This window comes from Myodes glareolus, chromosome 5, assembly GCF_982192425.1.
Source record: "Myodes glareolus chromosome 5, mMyoGla1.1, whole genome shotgun sequence".
In the NCBI taxonomy this organism is placed as follows: Eukaryota; Metazoa; Chordata; class Mammalia; order Rodentia; family Cricetidae; genus Myodes; species Myodes glareolus.
The window spans coordinates 63,184,070-63,204,135 of NC_142030.1; the positions used below are offsets into that span (position 1 = coordinate 63,184,070).

Below are 20,066 nucleotides of genomic sequence, written 5' to 3' on the forward strand. Positions count from 1 at the left end.
CCGCCCACAATAAACGTGACGGAAGTACCTTCGTTCTGATTGGCCGAACACTTTACGTGAGTTTGGCGCTCGCGGAGCATTAGAGGAACTGGCGTCGGAACGCGGTTTGTGTTTGGGTTCGAACCTCGGAACCTTTTCCATTCGCTCGCCTTCAGAAGTTCGTGTTTCACGAGGTTGAACTGCCTTCTTCTTATGCTCTGGTCACCTTCGCGAAAACGTGGAAATAAAGAAAGGACGCGCTCCTGGTGACCGGCCTCCCCGCGCCTGGACTGCGCTGGGGTCCGGCTAGCGCTGCGATTTGGAATATTTTGGTCTTCCTGCCGCAGCCTTGTTTAATTAAGTGGGAACTGATGCACCGAAGGAAGCAAAGGTTTTACCCTATCCATTCATCCAAGGGCCCTAGAGATCTTGCGGATTGATCTGCTTTGTAAATATTGGAACGTTCTGCGGAGGAGGGTCTGGATGCATTTGATTGGAAACTAGAATTTTAAGGGCCTGGGTATTACGGAAACGGAGTTTTGAGCGTCACACCCGCAGCGTAGGATTCGTGATTGTCACTCGCGGTCCTGCGACTTCAACATGTATCTTGGTTCTTGGTTAAGTCGACTATGCAGGGGTTTATCCAGACCCATCAGACGGACCACCCAGCCAATCTGGGGTTCTCTCTCCAGAAGTATGGCGTTGGGTGCGCAAAGAATTCCAGGTGAAAGCAGCAACGACCTTCCGCCTGTTTTCGATAGCTTGTTTTCCCAGTCTTAACTGCATATTTATAGCAGATCATTCAAATCAATACTACAAAATAAAAAATCTGAATAGTAACTGCACTTTCAACTTAGATAATTTCTAAGGTCATATTTCACTTGACAAGGAACCGTAGTATTTAAAATTGGACAATTACCATTTTAGGTCCATGCAAGTGCTAGGTCATGTAGAAAGTTTAGATTTCTAAACAATGCAAAATTCACTTGGGCTTTAGCACATTTGCGGATAAACACAATGGAGGAATTGTATGATCCAGCCTATTTATAAATCTCATCAGGCTCTCAGTGGGTTGAGGCACTTAACTGCCAAGCCCGAGAACCCAAGTTCATTTCCAGGGCCCACATTGTGGATGCAAGAACAGAATCCAACAACTCTGACCTCCACAGGTGCACCATGACATGTGAGCTCCCATCTGTATGGTACACATACACACAAATGTAATTTAAAATTTTTTACTAACTTCACCCATTGACCTGAAACAACTAATATACCATGAATGGATAATATTTTAAACAGACTACAAATATTTTTACTGTTGCCTTATACATTTTTTTTTCTCTTTCTAAAGAATTTAGTAGCTTTGTTGCTCGAACCAACACATGTGGAGAATTGCGTTCTTCCCACTTAGGCCAAGAAGTCACTCTGTGTGGATGGATTCAGTACCGAAGGTAAACTGAGGCAAATGGTTTAGGAATACATGAATTGGATTTATTCCCAAACTATTCTAACCTTTACTAATTTTTATCCAGTCAGAGAATTATATTTTGCCACTTTCGTCATTCTCTCAGAATTCACTGCATTTTCTGTCCTGTTTTGCTTTGAAAAATTCTAAGTGTCACTCTCAGTAAGTACCAGTGTCATCTGTTAAAGGGCGTAGTGACAAAACCTAGGCCACCAGTGGGCTGACATAATATTGCACTAACATGGAAAAGTTCTTATAATTCGCAGCTGGGAGCGGACTAGAATCTGTAAGCCAACTGAGAAGCGGCAGTAGCGTGGGAGTTAAGAATCTACTTTAGTCAAAAGTTAAGTAGAGAAAAAGCTTAAAAGCATTAGCAGTGAGTGATTCCTTAGGTTCAAAACCCATTTATTGTTTTTGTTGTTCATCTGTATGTTCCAAAGCATATTAGCATATTCATTCATATTGAAGAAGTCCAAAATGTGGGTAGATATTTGCCATTTTAAAAAGTTTACCTTGGCTCTTAGAGTACTCAGTACTCTCAGTACAGGCATTGTCTTAGCAAGAATCTTGTCCTTAACTTCCTTATTCATAACTGTGTCAACACTATACTGAGTGACAGTGTAGACCCTTATAGTTTTTCCATAGTAACATTCTTGGAGCATTTCTTTTTAAACTGTATTTATTCCCTTGATGTCTTGTAGAGTCACATGCATGTGGACAAAGGAATACCTCTGCTATCCAAGAGGCCTAGAGAACATAAATTGGCTGTCTCTTTCCCTTTCTGTTTGCTTTTTATTTATTTTTATCTGCATGGGTGCAAGTGTACATATATGTTTGTCTGGGTACCATGCGCATGCCAGAAAAAATGTTTAATTGTTTAATTCCATGAAAATAGAGTTACAGACAGTTGTGAGCTGCCATGTGGGTGCTAGGATTCAAGCCTGAGTACTCTGGAGGAGCAAGAAACCCTCTTAACCTCTGAGTCATCTCTCCATCCCGTTTCCCTTTATTAATAAACTACTTAAAATAAAGAAGGAACAGTTTAAGTTAAGTTAAATAATAAAAACTTACTCTTAGAATTTATTCCATTTTTATGATTACAGCTATTATAGAAAAGAATAGGCAAACAAAAATAAAGTAAGTGATATACTGGTTAATGCAGCTGGCAACATAAACTCCTTGTACTTCAGACTCTCTGCACAGGTACTCCATGTACTCCTGAGCAACAGTGTGAGCTCTAGAATGGTGTTCAGTGTTCTTGACACTTTCACACCTTAATCCAGCACCTCTTCCTAAAGGGGGCAACTGTTAAAAGCTGCCTTCCCCTTTTACTATTCCAGGCCACCAGCAATCTTGGTTTTTCTTGTTGTGGTTTTGTTTTGAGACGGGATCTTACTGTGTAGCTGGCTAGCCTGGAATCCACAGAAATAAACCTACCTCTGCCTCCTGAGTGCTGGGATTAAAGACATGTGCCACCATATCCGGTAACCAGCAATTAAACTGTTAGTTATTATGAAAAATAAAACCATACTCCCAATTTGAGTAAAACTGATGTGCCCAGATTCCTTCTTGGACCATTAGCTCTCTCAGAGAAAAGACTTATAGTCAACTACTTTCAAGAACAGTGACCACAGTACAGTGTGCCTGATGAAGAAGTCAGGCAGCCCTAAAGCATCATCTGAGTACATCATTGTTTGTACACAGGGTATAGTTAAAGAAGATTCCAGAAGATTCCAGACCCTGTGTCACAACAATACTCCCAAGATTTATTTGATTTTAGCACATTGAGTTCTTGTAAGATACTAGCACAAATGAGAAAGATGGTTTATCGTCTTCTACAAGTAAGAAGAAAGGCATCAGGGAGAAATAAAAAACTCTTCTCCAAAACCCATCAAATCTCATGACTATCTTCACAGCCATAGTTGACAAAATCTATAGTCCTCAATCCCCTTATATAAGAAGTCCATTTTCAATGTGACAGATAAGATGAAGAATCATTTTCAGGGGCTAGAGAGGTGGTTCAGAAGTTAAGGTTGAATTCTGCATTTGCAGAGGACCCATAGTTGGTTTCCTAGCACTTCCATCATGCTCACAACTGCCTGGACTCCAGCTTTAGGGGAATTTGATGCCATTAGCCATCCAGGAACCTGCATTCACACGCACATACCCACACACAGACACACAATTGAGATTAAGATGAATCTTTAAAAGTAGTTTTCATGCTTTTCTTTGCCATGATTCCCAACTTCTAGTTCAACAGAAACCTCTGCTTTCTTGCATACTCCTCATGGTGCCTTAAGAACCTGGTGCACTGGTCTGAGAGTCTCTGTGAGGAATTTCGTGCACACAAGTGCTTGCATGCTCCCCTGACACTTCAGAAGAGATGCTGGCAGCATCCACACTTGAAAACTTAGACTCTAACCAGGAGTGGTGGTGCATGCTTTTAATTGAACACTGGAGAGGCTGTGACAAACAGATCTCTGAGAGTTTGTGGCATGAATTCCAGGCCAGCCACAGCTAAGCGGTGAGACCTTGTCTCAAAAAAAAAAATTAAATTTTCTTTGTCATGGATAAACCACATACATATAGCAATTTAGTAACTATATAAATAATTAATCAAAATTCAAGTTGAAAAAAGACAATTTGGCCAGGTATGGTAGTCCATGCCTATCTTAGCTGAGGCAGGACGATGTCTCAAGTTCATGGATAGCCTGGGCAACAAGGCCTTCCTCAAAAAGAAAAAAAAGTCATAAGATAGTTACATAAATATAGCTTATTAAAGCACATAATTATAAAAATGAGGAAACTACATGGAATTTTTATTACTGGTTTTGTCTTTAAATCTTGAGTTGAGAGACTTTATCCTAAAATATTCTTTCTCTTTCCATTATTCAGGCAAAACACCTTCTTAGTCCTAAGAGATTGCCACGGTCTTGTTCAAATTATCATTCCCCAGGATGAGGTAATAAAAGGTTTCCTACCATTATCTAAGAGCTTCTTTGATAGGATGTAGTGTAAGCTAAGTAGATTGTTCAGTGTATTTGAAGTGTTAATTTCAGAAGTTAATTGTTAATAAAAACTGAAAACTACTATTATATACAACATTATGTTATGATAAACTGCGGGAATAAAGAAATGGCTGATTTGCAAAGAGCACCTGCTGCCTTTGTCAAGGACCAGGGTTCAAGTTCCAATACTCATATGGCAGCTCACAGTATCTCTAACTCCAGTTCCAGGGAATCCAATGTTCTCACTGGCTTCCTAGGGCACCAGGCATATGTATATTATACTCACATAAAGCACACAGCTAATACCAGAGACAAAGAGCCAGTTTCTCTAATATGAAAAAAACTACACAAAAGGGAAGGCAGCCCAAGTGGCAAGATGGCTCAGAGAGTATAAAGGTGCCTGCCACCATGCCTGACAGTGTGAGTGCAAAACCCACATGGTAGACGGAGAAAACCAACTCCCACAAGTTGCCTTCTGCCTTCCATGTGTGCCATGAGTGCCTGTGCATGCACACACATACAAAATAAATGCAGTAAACTAGCTACCAAAAAATCAATAAAGGACCCAGAATGTGAAGATGAGATTTATGGAAAACATAACCTAAAAATAATTTTCAAAAAAAATATAAGTCAGGCATAATAGCATACACTTAAAATCTCATCATTGGGGCCTGGAGGGATGGCTCAGCCATTAAAGGCTAGGCTCACAACCAAAAATATAAGAGTTCGGTTCCCAGCACCCACGGCTGTCCCTCCAGGTACAAAAAAAAAAAAAAAAAAAAAAAAAAATTTCATCATTGGGAAGCAGATGCATGAGCTCAAGAATTCAAGGCCAGCTTCATCATTATAGTCCATCAGGACCAGCCTGGACTACATGAGTTCCTATCTGAAATACATATAGATAATGTGTACACACGTACACACACATACATGGAAGTATACCAAAGGCAAAGGTGTGATTTAGGACCATGGAGGTGGCTCAGTGGGTAAAAATTCTTGCCACCAAGCTGACAGCCTGAGGTTGATCCCTGGACCCATGTGGTAGAAGAAGAACCAATTCCTACAAGTTGTCCTCTGACCTCTGCATACAAGCTATGGCATGTGCACATATGTGTACACAGTCATACAAACACTAAATAAAGCCAGCCTAGACAACTTAGACTGTGTCTCAAAATAAAGATAGCTGGCAAGCTAGGCATAGTGGCACATGTCTTTAATCCCAGCACTTGGGAGGCAGAAGCAGGTAGATCTCTGTAAGTTTGAGGCCAGACTGACTCGTCTGCATGGTGAGTTCTAAGACAGCCAGAGCTCCATAGTGAACCCTGTCTCAAAAAAAAGGGAAAAATAAGTAGCCAGTGGACAAGGTAGTGTATACCTACAATCTCAGCATTTGGGAAGCTGAGGCAGGAAGGCTGAGCGTTCAAGGCCAATGTGAGACCCTGTCAAAGGAAAAGAGGTTGGGAGAATTCTTGGTGGTCTGGCTGGCAGTGTTCTATGGAGCCAGAGTAGCAATGGGATTTACCAAAGCTTGTAATAACATCAGTGAGACAGCTCCAAGAAAGTAAACTGTGAATATCATTTTTCTAAACTATAGGCTTACTGAAGAGTTCTGTAAGTTCATTTATTCTTAGAACCGACCCCTGTCCCCCTCATTTTGCAGTCGGCTGCGTCTGTGAAGAAGATTTTGTGTGAAGCCCCTGTGGAATCTGTGGTGAAAGTAACTGGGACAGTTATCTCCCGGCCTCCAGGACAAGAGAATCCAGTTAGTAGTTTATAGAAAGTCTGTCTTTGTGCATTTGCAGTGTCTGCATATACATTAACCACATAGATTGAGTTCCTTGTGGACACTTAGAATTAAAGTTCTTAAGTTCCACAGATGAACTCACAGATGTGAACCACCCATATAAGTGTGCACAAAGAGGCATGTCGACCTTGACAAATACATGATGATATTTGTTGGTCTTAGGAGCCACAGATATAAATAAGAATGTAAGAATTATATATTTATTATTTATAGCCTACAGTGTAGCTTGACACATCTTATATAAATGCATGTGTTTTACAAATGTGTATTGCATACATGTCCTGAAAAAATGATTTTCTAAAATAGTTTTTTTTTCTAAGAAAATGCCAACAGGTGAGATTGAAATCAGAGTTAAAACAGCTGAGCTCCTGAATGCCTGCAAGAAGCTACCCTTTGAGATTAAAGACTTTATGAAGGTGAGGGCCTCTCATTAATACAATCCAGTATCCAAAAAGTGATGATCAAAAAGTATCATTTTTTAAATACTTCTTTTTTAAAGAAGTTTACCTTCTATAAGATGAGTATTTTATTATCAATTATCCTAATGAATTCTACAATACTGACAACTTATGCTCTTGGAGTCCAGACAGGTTGAAATGTATTTTGACTTTAAGACTTGGTGTATTCTGTTGTTCAAATTTTTCCATTGCTATTGTTTAAAGTGTTGAAAGAAAATTTATATCTGGCTTGGAAATGGCTAAGTTGCATAGGGGAATCTTTTTCCTATTAAGTTGAAACTGCTAACAGTAAAAAAATATATGCTTAGAGCAATTCTTGACTTGCCAACCATAGAATTATTGATGTAGGATGATTTTTTTCTTTTAAACTTTATTTTATGTGCATTGGGTGAAGGTATCAGATCCCCTGGAGTGAAGTTACAGACAGTTGTAAGCTCCCATGTGAGTGCTTGGAATTGAACCCAGGTCTTCTGGAAGAGCAGCCAGTGCACTTAACCACTGAACCATCTCTCCAGCTTCAGATTTAGGATGATCTTAGCCAAAAGTTTCAAAGTGTGATAAAGGTAGTCAGCACTGATTATACCCAAATTTAAAAAAAAGAAAAAGAAAAAAAAGTGTATCTAGATAATTTTTAACTTTGTCACAATTAGACTTGTATATACCTTTTTTTGTTTGTTTGGTTGGTTGATTTTGTTTGCTTTGGAGACGGGGTCTTACTATGGTAGCTCCGGCTGTCCTGGAACTCATTCTGTAGACCTGGCTTGCCTCAAAGTCACAGAGAGCCTCTGCCTTCTGAGTGCTAGGATTAAAGGCAGGCACCACTAAGCCTAGTTCTACTTTTTAAGCCAGTCTACTAAGGTGTTTGTGTGTATGCATGTGCACATATGTGTGTATGTGGAAGCTAAAAGAAGGACTTGAGTGTGATTCCTCAGGCACTGTCTACCTTTAGACAGGGTCTCTCACTGCCCTGGAACTCACCAAGTAGATTAGGCTGGGTGGTCAGAAAGCCCCAGGGTGCTAGAATCACAAATGTGCACCCAACTCCTTAGGTCCTACGGATTGAATTTAGGCACCTGTGCTCACAAGACACATCCTTTACCAGCAGTGATAGTTGGTTTAAGTCAGCTTGGCACAACCTAGAATCACATGAGAAAGGAGTCTCAATAAGGGATTGTCTTGATGAGGTTGCCCGTGAGCATGCCTTCAGGGAATTGGATTAATAGATGTGGGAAAATGAACCCTGTAACGTAGGTGGCATCATTTCATGTCCTGGTCCCTGGACTGAATGAAAAGGAGGAAGCTGAGCACTGGCATGTGTGCATTGATCTCTTGCACTCTGCTCTTGGCTGAGGCTGTGATGTGACCAGCTGCTTTAGGCCCTGCTTCCTTGACTTCCCTGCAGTGATGGGCTGAACCAGAACTGAGAGCCAAAGTAAACTTTCTCACTTGCATTGCTTTCGTTAAACCGAACACCAACGAAATACCACTAGGCTGATTTCCCTAGCCCTACTGAGAGGTTTTTAATTATATGACCACTAAGTCTTATATTCAAGTTTATTGCTTGAAAAAATATATAATTACAAAGTTGGTCCTATTTTGGCAAAGAAAGAAAATAAATTTCCTAAAGTAAATGTTCAGAAAAAGAAGTTACAGGCATTGCTTATTATTTCTGGTTTGAAAGAATTGAGCTACCTACATTAAAGAATTTTTTTTCTTTTTCCTTTTTTTTTTTTTTTTAGTTTTCAGTAAAAAAATAAATATAAGGATTTACAGCCCTAAAAATAAACAAACCTGAAGTAGAAATATGGCTTAGTGGTTAACAACATGTGTTGCTCTTACAAAGAACATGGATTTGGTTCCCAACAAGTGCAGCGGGTGGCTCCCAATTACCTGGAACTCCAACTTCCATGAATGCCTCTAACTCCCAGGCTACCTGCCCCCATATACACAGACTCAGCACAGACACATGCACCTATACATACCCCTCCACCAATAAATAAATATAAGTTTAAAAAATTAAAGATAGCTACCTTTTTTAATGTTCCAAAATGTTTAAGCATAAAAATCTTTCATCTTTGTAGAAGACGGAGGCTCTTCGTTTGCAGTATCGGTACTTAGACCTGCGAAGTTTCCAAATGCAGTATAACCTGCGACTGAGGTCCCAGATAGTCATGAGAATGCGGGAATATCTCTGCAATCTACACGGTAAGCCTGAATCCATTCTGCTGCATTATATACACTCTTCATTGTTGGGTCACCTATTCCCAAAAGTCTGACTAGATCAGTGTGTAGACTGGTTGCTTATTGGGTCACAAACATGTCCTTTAAAGGTAATAATGTTTATCAGAGTAGCTAGTTTTTCCAGTCACTAGAGGACAGTCTTTGTTTGTTTCTACATAGTAAGTTTCTCTCCTATAACCTCTCAAGGGCTGGCCTTGACACACCTCTTGCCAGGGTAGGGGCATGGAAATTTAGAAATGTAAGTAATAAATATGGAGACATGTGAAGAATAACAGAACAGAAACCATAGAATAATACTGGGAGGGCATTCCAGTGATTACTGAAAATCACCTGCGTTTATTTTTCCATAGCTCTTATACCCAATACAAACTGGTGGGGGTGGGGAGGTAGCAAAAGGCTTTATTAACGTGATACACGACAACTCAAACAGTTCATGGCTTCATCACTCTGAGACATCAAATCATTAGCATTCTGTTGTCTAGATAGCAAAGCTGCTCTAGATCATGTATCCTGAAGGCAGCCCCTCCCCAGGTGACCTCATAGTTACAAAAGGAGCAGAAGTACATTTGCATATCCTAACCACCTGTCAGGATGCCATGGACCTACTTGAATGAACTATTTTAATGTTAAGAAAAACAAACAATCACATCCTGCATTGGGGTGTGCAACTATGCTTGTGAGCCATTTGAGCAACCCCTTAATCTCTGAACGTCAGACAAGGTAGAAATGGGCTCATATTTTTGGGCCTCCTCTAACAACATCCGCACCTCTAACAGTTTAAGTTCTTGTAATTTCTTTTTGTTTGAAACAAGGCCTCACTGTTGCAGTCCAGGGTACAGGATCTTACTGTGTAACTTGAAACAATTCCCCTGCTTTAGCCTCACAGGTTCTAGAATAACAGTATGAGCAGCTTCACCCAGCTTTTGTTTATTTATTGGTTTGTTTGTTTGGGATATGTTCAGGCTGACTTTGAACCCTCAGCCTCTTGAATTCTGGGCTTACAGGTGTAGACCACAATGCCCATGCTTATACACCATTTGTTGGGAAGTCTGAAATTTCCCATGAGTTAAAGTAGCGCACTCCTGCATACTTTTTATTGTTTCATCATTGTTGTACTAGCAGAACACTTGGAACACCAGAGCATTTCAGTAGACAGGGATCCATCAGACATCTAGGATCATTCCCTGGCATAAGCATCAGCTTTATGAGCGGAATTACAAGTGTTAGCCTCCTTGAATTTGTGGAAACCAACTTGTCTTACTTCAGACATCTTCTTAATTAAAGGGAGCCTCTAATTTGTACTTTACTATTGACATCATTGTTATCATTTATAAAGAGGTGGGACCCAAGGCCAGTCCTACAAGGGGCAGCAGTCCCGTGAGGGGCAGCAGCAGGCTACCTGAGACCTTAGCAGGTCCCTTTGTCTGGGTTATGGAGGGGGAAGGGAAGAGGTGAAGAGGGAGAAGGAAGAGAGGCAGAAGTTGCCTCTCCAGAGGAAGAGCAGGGGTGGGGGGAAAGGGAGAGGGAGGACTGGAGAGGAGGTGGGAGAACCTCTTGCCTTGGCAGAAGGGAGGTTTGGAGTGGGCGGAGCTTGTCTTTTAAAGGGACAGGGCACCCATGTGACAGACCAGTCCAGCAGATTACAACAATCATACTTGGCAAATTCCTCTGTACTAACTGCTTTTTCTCTATTTTTAGGGTTTGTGGATGTAGAAACCCCAACATTGTTTAAGAGAACTCCAGGGGTATGTATATTACTTATCATCTTACTATTAATATCCTCTTCATTATAAAAGTGATTGCATTGCCTTTATTATCACTTTGCTCATTTTTATTTACTTTTATTGCTACCTCCTGATCTTGACATCAACTAGGCTATTTTCTGCCCACTTCCTTAAAAAGTACAGGAAAAAGAATATACCGGGAAGAATAGCTAGCTACATGGGAAAGATGGGGAGCAGAGACAGATCCTTCATTGATGGAGAGAATAAGATAGATCACCCTTAGGCAAAAGGATCTGTCTCCACAGAAAATGGTTGGCTTGGGATTTGACACAAGGAAAACAAATGCCATATTAATAAGAAAAAAAGAACCAAGCGAGATAATGAATGCCTGAGAGACCAGCATTTGGGAAGCTAAAGCAGGAGGATCACAACCTTGAGACTGTGTCTACATGGATCCTGTCAAAAAGGAACTGAGATTTTAAAAAGACAAAATCAACAAAAACACTGATATTTAATAACTATTCACTACAGACTTTAAAAAAAAACAGTTTAGGGGCTGGAGAGATGGCTCAGCAGTTAAGAGCACCAGCTGCTCTTCCAAAGGTCCTGAGTTCAATTCCCAGCACCCACATGGTGACTCACAGACATCTATAGTGGGATCAGATGCCCTCTTCTGGCATGCAGGCATACATGCAGATTGAGCACTCATATCCATAAACTAAATATATGAATCTTAAAAAAAAAAACAAGAGTTTATATACTAGGTATATAGTTCAGTGGTACAGTGTTTGTGTAACATCTTCAAGGTCCTAAACTCAAAAACAAAGAAATACCTACTTTTTCATTTAGAAAAACATTTAAGGGCTGGGCGGTGGTGGCGCACACCTTTAATCCCAGCACTTGGGAGGCAGAGGCAGGCGAATCTCTGTGAGTTCGAAGCCAGCCTGGTCTACAGAGCAAGTTCCAGAACAGGCACCAAAAACTACAGAGAAACCCTGTCTTGAAAAACCAAAAAAAGGAAAAGAAAAAGAAAAGATGGCTCAGTGGTTAAGAGCACTGTCTGTTCTTCCAGAAAACCATCTTAAATTTCTAACACTCATATGGCAACTGTCTGTAACTCCAGTCCCAGGGTACCCAACACCCTCACACAGATATCCATGCAGGCAAAACAGCAATGCAGATAAATTTTTTATTTTAATTTAGATAAAGAATTGCTTGCTTTGGAAGTACAATGATACACAAAATTTGTTCTGCTAATAGTAAAATTGAGAATTTGTTTACACATACACATACTTAATAACTACTATATACAAGCAGTATTTAAAGCTTATTGTAGGGGCTAAAGAGATGGCTCAACAGTTAAGAGCACTTGCTGCTCTTGCAGAGGTCCCTGTGCAGTTTCCAGCACCCAAGCCAAGTGGTTTTCGGCGGCCTGTATCTCCAGTTTCAGAGGTTTGGATGCCCTCTTCTAGCCTGTGTGTACCCACATGCACATTTGCATGCTCACTCACATACAGACACGTAAAAAAATACAATAAATTAAAAAAGATAAAGTTTACTGTAGCTGGTCATGGCACATGTCTTAATTGCAGTACTTAAGAGTCAGGAGCAAGTGGATCTCTGTGAGTTCCAGTCCAACCAAGCTACATAGTGAGACTCTGTCTCTAAAAATAAATAAATAATAAATAAATAGGACTGGAGAGATGGCTCAGAGGTGAAGAGCACTAGCTGTTCTTCCAGAGGTTCTGGGTTCAGTTCCCAGCAACCACATGGTGGCTCACAACCATCTGTGGTGAGATCTGGTGCCCTCTTCTGGCCTGCAGGGATATGTGCAGGAAGAACCCTGTATACATAATAGATAGATAGATAGATAGATAGATAGATAGATAGATAGATAGATAGATAGATAGATAGATAGTTATTGTATGCAGATTGTTTTAGGAATTTTAGGATGAACCAGAAATTGTCTGTCATCAGGAACTTTGCTCTTTAATTTCCTTGGTGTGTTTAAGTATTTACTTGCACTATTTTTTTTTTTTGCTTTGTTTTGTTTTATTAAGACAGAGTCTAGCTTGTGGGTCAGAATGCCCTTATACTTACTATTCCTCTTCCTTAGTCTCCTGAGTGTTGGAATTGCAGGCATTTGCCATACCTGGTTTAGGTTTTTCATTAGTTTATTTTTCAGTAATATTTCTCTTCTCTCTCTCTTCTACCTCTCCCTCTCTTTAAAAGGGTGCCAAAGAGTTTTTAGTACCGTCCAGGGAACCTGGAAAGTTTTATTCTCTCCCTCAAAGTCCTCAACAATTTAAGCAACTTCTGATGGTTGGTGGTCTAGACAGGTAAATTGGCTTTTTTGGTTTTTGGTAATGCTATTATTCATCCAAAAAGGGAAGAAGAAAGATCAAGGGGGAGGGAAGGGACAAAACTTGTCTGCTCTGGGAGTGGTGAGATGGCTCAGAAGGTAAAAGCTCCTACCGTAAGACTAGTGATGTACGCTCAATCCTTTTAACCCACACACAGGTGGAAGGAGAGAACTAACTTCACAAAGTTGTCCTGACCTGCATGTGTGTGCCCTCACACCTGTATACCCCACCTGTCATTCAATAGTAATAAGAAAAATTTTAAGTTGTGTCTGATTTGAGAAGGTAAAAATTTGCACATGAATTTTAGAGATTGCTTGTTCCCTAAAAATTGTAGTAGTCATCTCTTAAAGTTTATCAGCTGGCATTAGATAGAAAGCTGGCATTAGGTAGTTCTGGCAGGGGCTTAAAAATAAAGTTCTGAGCTGGACTGCCGGTGGTGCACGCCTTTAATCTCAGCACTTGGGAGGCAGAGGCAGATGGATCTCTGAGTTCTAAGTCAACCTAACTCTACATAGCAAGTTCTAGGACATCAAGGGCTAGACAGAGAAACCCTGTATCTAAAAACACCAACCACATGGTGAACTCACAACCATCTATAGTGAGATTTAGTGCCCTCTTCTGGCAGAATACTGTATACATAATAAATAATCTAAAAATCAAAACAACAAAAAAGAAAGCTGGAAAAAAAAAAAAAGAAAGCTGGCGCTAACCTAGCCTTGATTTAAATGACCCAAATAATTTCCCCCAAGGTTTTGGCAATTCAGGCTATGAAACAGATTAATGCTGCTCCTTAAAAGAAACTTTAGTTTTTCATTTTATTTGTGGTGCTACAGCTCAAACTCAGGCCCTTGCACATGCTAAATAAATAAATAATAAAGTTCTGCTCTCCAGTGAATAAGACTAGTAAATAAAATGGGATAATAAATAAAAACAACTGTGAAAAACACAAAATATAAACGGAAAGTATATTGAAATTTACAAAATATTAATCGTTAGATTAATTAATATTGGTTGGGTGGTGGTGGCGCACATTTTTAATCCTAGCACTCAGGAGTCAGAGGCAGGGGGATCTTTGTGAGTTCAAGGCCAGCCTGATCTACAGAGGAAGTCCCAGGACAGCCAGAGCTATATATACAGAGAGACCCTGTCTCAAGAAAGAAAAAGAAGTTATATTGTTTAGGGAAATACAGTAAGCATTGTAGTCAGACTGGAGTAATGTCTTGGGGCTTAAGAGGATGTACTGCTCTTGCAGAGGACCTAAATTCAATTCCAAGTACCCAGGTCAGATACTCAAAACCATCTGTAACTCCAGTTCCAGGGTGATCCAACACCTCTGGCCACTATGGACTTCTGGAGGCATGTATTGCCCCCACATAGACATGCACACATGCACATAATTTAATTTCAATTTTTAAAAATAATTTTAAAGAGAAATTAAGAAAGCCTTGTGTGTTAGACCTGCTGAGACAAAGCTTCATCTCTGAAGGTGAAGGTGAGAGTTGGAATGGCATAGCACAGGAAGACTCCATGCATTGATAAAGCAGTATTTCAGCTTGTAAAAGTAGAAGTGCATATGTAAAGAGACATGCACCGGTTTGAATGCCCACCTAATATATGAGCATCCAAAGGTGTTATATTTTGAAATAAATCTATAAAGTACTAGTCTCTCATAGGTCAGCTATGTATCTCATTAGACTTGAGCATCATAAAATAAAGCTCCTGAGACTGGAATACAACTTCAATAGTAGAATGCTTGCCCAGCATGTGCAAGGGCCTGAGTTTGAGCTGTAGCACCACAAATAAAATGAAAAACTAAAGTTTCTTTTAAGGAGCAGTATTAATATGTTTCATAGCCTGAATTGCCAAAACCTTGGGGAAAATTATTTGGGTCATTTGAAATAAAAGCTAGATTGGGGGATTAGCTCAAATGGTAGAGCGCTCGCTTAGCATGCGAGAGGTAGTGGGATCGATACCCACATCCTCTAGTTACCGTTACCTCTGAATCTAATTTCTAGCTGGGCGGTGGTGGTGCACGCCTTTAGTCCCAGCACTTGGGAGGCAGAGGCAGGTGGATCTTTGTGAGTTCGAGTCCAGTTTGGTCTACAAGAGCTAGTTCCAGGACAGGCTCCAAAGCTACAGAGAAACCCTGTCTCGGGGGAAAAAAAAGAAAGAAAGAGAGAGAGAGAGAGAAATCAAAGCTAGGTTAGCTCTAGTTTTCTTTTTTGTTGTTTTGTTTTGTTTTCTAGATTATTTATTATGTATACAGTGTTCTGCCTACGTGTGCCTGCACACCAGAAGGCATCAGATCTTATTACAGATGGTTGTGAACCACCATGTGGTTACTGGGAATTGAATTCAGAACCTCTGGAAGAGCAGCCAGTGCTCCTAACCTCTGAGCCATCTCTCCAGCCCTTAACTCTAGTTTTCAATTACAGATATTTTCAGGTTGCCCGGTGTTACCGAGATGAAGGTTCAAGACCAGATAGACAGCCGGAGTTTACTCAGGTACTCAGTTATATACACTTGCTCTTACAAATTCATGTTTGCTACAACTAAGGATTTTCAATACTGGGACAGTAATTTTATGAGTTTTTAAAAATTAACATAAAACGTAATGGGTCTCATGTTTTATTTTCATACACACTTCATTTTTGTTGGTCCTCTTGCCTTCATTCCTCTCTAGTCCGCTCCGTCCCCACTGTTCTGCCTCCCCTGCCATCCGCCTCCTTCTTTTATATCACGTGCATCCTACCTGCTTATTATTGCTCTCCCTTAAGATCCCTTCTTTCCACTCTTATAGTTCCTTTTATAGTTTCATGACCTATACCTGCACACATATATGCACATATTGTAACAATTAAAATCTAGACTCTACCGTATAAGAGAAAGCATGGGGTACTTGTTTCTCTGCACCTGGGATACTTCATCGAACATAATTTCCAATTTCATTTTCCTGCAAATGTCATGAGTTTATTGCTCTTTATGGCTCAATAAAACTTCGTTGTATATGTATATAAAACACAATTTCCTCATCCATTCATCCGTTAATGGGTATCGTGGCTGTTTCTGGTCCTTAGTTATTATGAGTGCTACAGCAATAAACACAGATGTGCAAGTATCTCTGTGCTAAGTCTTAGAGCTTTTGAGTATATAACCAAGAGTGGGAAACCAGATCATGTAGTAGTTGGTTTTAGTTATTCGAAAACTTACATACTAATTTCCATAAAGGCTGCACCAGTTTATACTCTCACCAGCAGTGAATAAGGGCTCCATATTTCCCCAATTTCTGCCCAGCATCTATTGTCATTTGTGATCTTTTTTATAGATTTTTTTAATACTTTTTTTCCAGGCATAGCATAGCACAGTTAAGACAAGTTCTAGGTCTCTCTGTGTTGCTTTGACTGGCCTTGAACTCCCTAAGTAGAATAAGTTGGCCTCGTATTCATAAAGATCTGCCTGCCTCTGTCTCCTGAGTTCTGACATGAAAGGGTGCCCCACCATGCCCAGCAAGATTTTATTTTACATGTGTGAATATTTTGCCTCCATGTGCATGCCTGGTTCTCATGGGAGACCCTGGAACTGGAGTTACAGATGGTTGTCTGTCATGCTGTTGCTAGAAACTGATAGATACACTGCAAGAGCAGAAAGTGCTCTTACCCATTGGACAAACCATCCCTCCATCTCGATTGATTTTTTTGACATTCTGCCAGGGGAGAGACGGAATCTCAAAGTAGTTTTAATCTATTTCATTCATCCTTTTCATCCTTTTCATAAGGAGTGCGGTCATCAACTAAGGCATGCTAGATATTCCTAGTGGTTTAATGTTTGCGATATGATAAAGTCCTTAAAACAAATCTTATCCATCAAAAATTAGTACTCCAGGGACCAGTGAGGTGGCTCAGCAGGTAAAGCCTGAGCTGGGTGTTGGTAGCGTACACCTTTAATCCCAGCACTCAGGGAGGCAGAGGCAGGCGGAGCTCTGTGAGTTCAAGGCCAGCCTGGTCTACAAGAGCTAGTTCCAGGACAGGCTCCAAAGCTACAGAGAAACCCTGTCTCTAAAAACCAAAAAAAAAAAAGAAAAAAAAAAGTGCAAGCCAAACAGCTTGAGTTTGTGCCCCAGACCCACATAAGGTAGAAGGAGAGAACTGATTCCAGAGTTGTCTTTTGACCTCCATATGTGTGCTATGGCACACCTGTGCCTACATCTGCATTATACATTCACAAACAGAATAATAAATAAAAAAAGTTAACCCAGGCATGATGGTGCACACCTTTAATCCCAGCACTCCTGAGGCAGAGGCAGATGGATATCTGAGTTTGAAGTCAGCATGATCTTCAAAGCCAGGGCTACATATAGAAAACTTGTCTCAAAAACCAAACAAACAACAACAAAAATAAAGTTAAAAAGGAGAATTAATATTCCACCAAAAACAGGACAGAGTTGAGGCTGAGAGATGGCTCAGCGGTTAGCAGCACTGGCTGGTCTCTCAGGACCTGGGTTCAATTCCCAGCACCTACATGGCTCACAACTGTCTGTAACTCCAGTTCCAGGGAATCAGATGCCCTCTTCTGGCCTTCATGAGCACCAAGTATGTATGTGCACATACAGGCAAAACACACATACATATAAAATATTAAAGGGGGGGGGCTGGAGAGATGGCTCGGAGGTTAAGAGCACTGACTGTTCTTCCAGAGGTTCTGAGTTCAATTCCCAGCAACCACATGGTGGCTCACAACCATCTGTAATGAGATTTGGTGCCCTCTTCTGGCCTGCAGGGACACATGCAAGTATAATGCTGTATACATAATTAATAAATAAATCTTTAAAAAAATATTAAAAGGGGGGCAATGCTACCTTTAAAGCAAATAATTCTATATGCTGACATTTATCTAATCTACAGATTTATCAGAACCCTTATTTGGTTTTGTTAAGATCACATTAATCAGTGTGATTAAATGCACAAATCACAAGTTTGGAATAATAAAGACCAGGATCAGATGTAGCCTGGCTACTTACTGATTGCAGTATGGAAGCAATTTACTTAGCTTCTCTGAGACTCAGCCATGAGCTAGCCGTGGGAACTAAACAAGTTGGTGTATGTTATGAAATAGCAGTCATAAAACTAAAGTATAATATTTATACCCTTACCTATGTATTTTTTCTGGGCAGTTATTTATATGGTAACGTAAAGCCAAGAAATATATATTGTGACTATTCATGTTAGTTTCCATGTTATTTTGGTTTCAGATTGACATAGAGATGTCTTTTGTAGACCAAACTGGCATTCAGCGTTTAATTGAGGGTTTGCTGAAGTATTCCTGGCCTGATGATAAAGATCCTGTGGAGATTCCTTTTCCTTCCATGACTTTCGCTGAGGCACTAGCCACCTACGGAATTGATAAGCCAGATACTCGCTTTGGGATGAAGGTACTTTCTTCATGTTTCCAGGACCACCCCCCAAGTAGTTCAGCCATCTTTTCAAACATTTTGAATAAATTTATGAGTGTTACATTTTTGGATAAAATTTTTAATGTCCCATTATATTGTTACCTCTGTTGTTAACAAACTATAACAAAAAGAATAATGGCATGCTAGTGTTGCGCTACTTATTCTTTCAAGTTACCTTTGCAAAAGCAAGACGTGTGTGTGTGTGTGTGTGTGTGTGTGTGTGTGTGTGTGTGTGTGTGTGTGGTTTAAGATGAGGGTCCCTGAAGCTTGCTATGTAGCTGAAGCTAATAACTCCAAACTTGAGATTCTTGTGCCTCAGCCTCACAGGTGATGGGGTTACAAGTATGCACCATCATATGCAGTTAGAGCAAAATTAAGGTGGTGGTGTGTGCTTTCAGTCCCAGCGCTCAGGAGGCAGAGGCAGGTGGGTCTCTGACTTTGAGGACAGTCAGGGCTACACAGAGAAACCCTGGTTTGTTGTTGGTTTTTTTTTTTTTTGGTGGGGGGGGGGGGGCGGGGGGGGAGAACAGAACTGCAGGGAGAAAATCCAAAAACAACAACAGAAAGAGTAAGGTTAAGACGCTTGCTCATGTAGTGCCTTACATTACGCCGGTGGTGGTGTACATCTTTAATTCCAGCACTCGGGAGGCAGAAGCAAGTGGATCTCTGTGAGTTTGAGGCCAGTCTGGTCTACAGAGCGAGTGTCAGGACAGGTTCCAAAGCAACACAGGGGAACCCTGTCTCAGGGGGAAAAGAGAGGAAAAAAAGAAAAAAAAATGTGTGTGTGTGTGTGTGTGTGTGTGTGTGTGTAAGATATATATATGAAATAGAGAAATGGTTGGTTCAGTGGTTAAATGCTTGATACACAAATGTAAAGACCTGAGTTCAGATCCAAATGCTAGATAGTCATGGGCCCTGCCTGTAATTCCAGCACCTAAGAGTGGAGACAGAACAAACGGACTAGCAAGATTAGCTGTATCAGGAGCTCTGGATTTGGTTGAGAGACCCTGTCTCAAAAGATACAATTGAGGATGATTCCTGACAACCTCCAGCCTCTATATGTACGTGCACATACATGTGCCTCTATATATGCAACAGTACAACTGTATGTACATATACACATACACACACACCCAAATACATATGAAAATATAAAGAAGAAAAAAACATTATTTGTAAAATATTTTGCGGTGAAAATGGCTTTGTTTATCTATTTTTATCTGTTTTATAGATTGTGGATATCAGTGATGTGTTCAGAAACACAGAGATCAGATTTCTTCAAGATGCACTGGCTAAGCCCCAAGGAACTGTTAAAGCGATCTGTGTTCCTGAAGGAGCAGTAAGTGAAGCACAATTCTATGTTTTCTCTAGAATATATATTTTGAAAGAGAATATATTCAATGTTGGTACATAAACACTTGATAGCCTGAGCTATATAGAGACCCTGTACAAAGAAAAAAAAATCAGATAATTTAGAAAACATATATATTTAATGGAACCAGAAATCATCAAAATCTGGATCCTCTTGATCAGATAGTTGTAGAACTCACCTTTGTTTGTCCTGCACATTGCATG

At 40.3% G+C, this 20,066-nt stretch overlaps 1 protein-coding gene and 1 non-coding gene across 4 annotated transcripts in view; both read left to right on the plus strand.

The window, feature by feature from the left end:
• The first annotated feature begins 38 nt into the window (after window positions 1-38).
• Dars2 (aspartyl-tRNA synthetase 2, mitochondrial) overlaps window positions 39-20,066 on the plus strand; it is a 31,458-nt gene continuing 11,430 nt past the window's right edge. Inside the window, exons 1-11 of one of the 3 annotated variants that reach the window (XM_048421364.3) lie at window positions 40-703; window positions 1,331-1,430; window positions 4,340-4,406; window positions 6,113-6,214; window positions 6,577-6,672; window positions 8,796-8,919; window positions 10,654-10,700; window positions 12,912-13,018; window positions 15,478-15,547; window positions 18,291-18,470; window positions 19,723-19,830. In XM_048421364.3, coding sequence (XP_048277321.2) covers window positions 580-703; window positions 1,331-1,430; window positions 4,340-4,406; window positions 6,113-6,214; window positions 6,577-6,672; window positions 8,796-8,919; window positions 10,654-10,700; window positions 12,912-13,018; window positions 15,478-15,547; window positions 18,291-18,470; window positions 19,723-19,830 — 1,125 coding nt within the window. In that variant the 5' untranslated portion in view covers window positions 40-579. Of the gene's footprint in view, window positions 704-1,330; window positions 1,431-4,339; window positions 4,407-6,112; window positions 6,215-6,576; window positions 6,673-8,795; window positions 8,920-10,653; window positions 10,701-12,911; window positions 13,019-15,477; window positions 15,548-18,290; window positions 18,471-19,722; window positions 19,831-20,066 lie in introns of all 3 variants that reach the window. The other 2 variants (XM_048421361.3, XM_085688022.2) reach the window with 2 other exon arrangements.
• Window positions 14,955-15,027, plus strand: Trnaa-agc (transfer RNA alanine (anticodon AGC)). Its single transcript has one exon. It is a non-coding gene; the product is annotated as a tRNA-Ala (tRNA).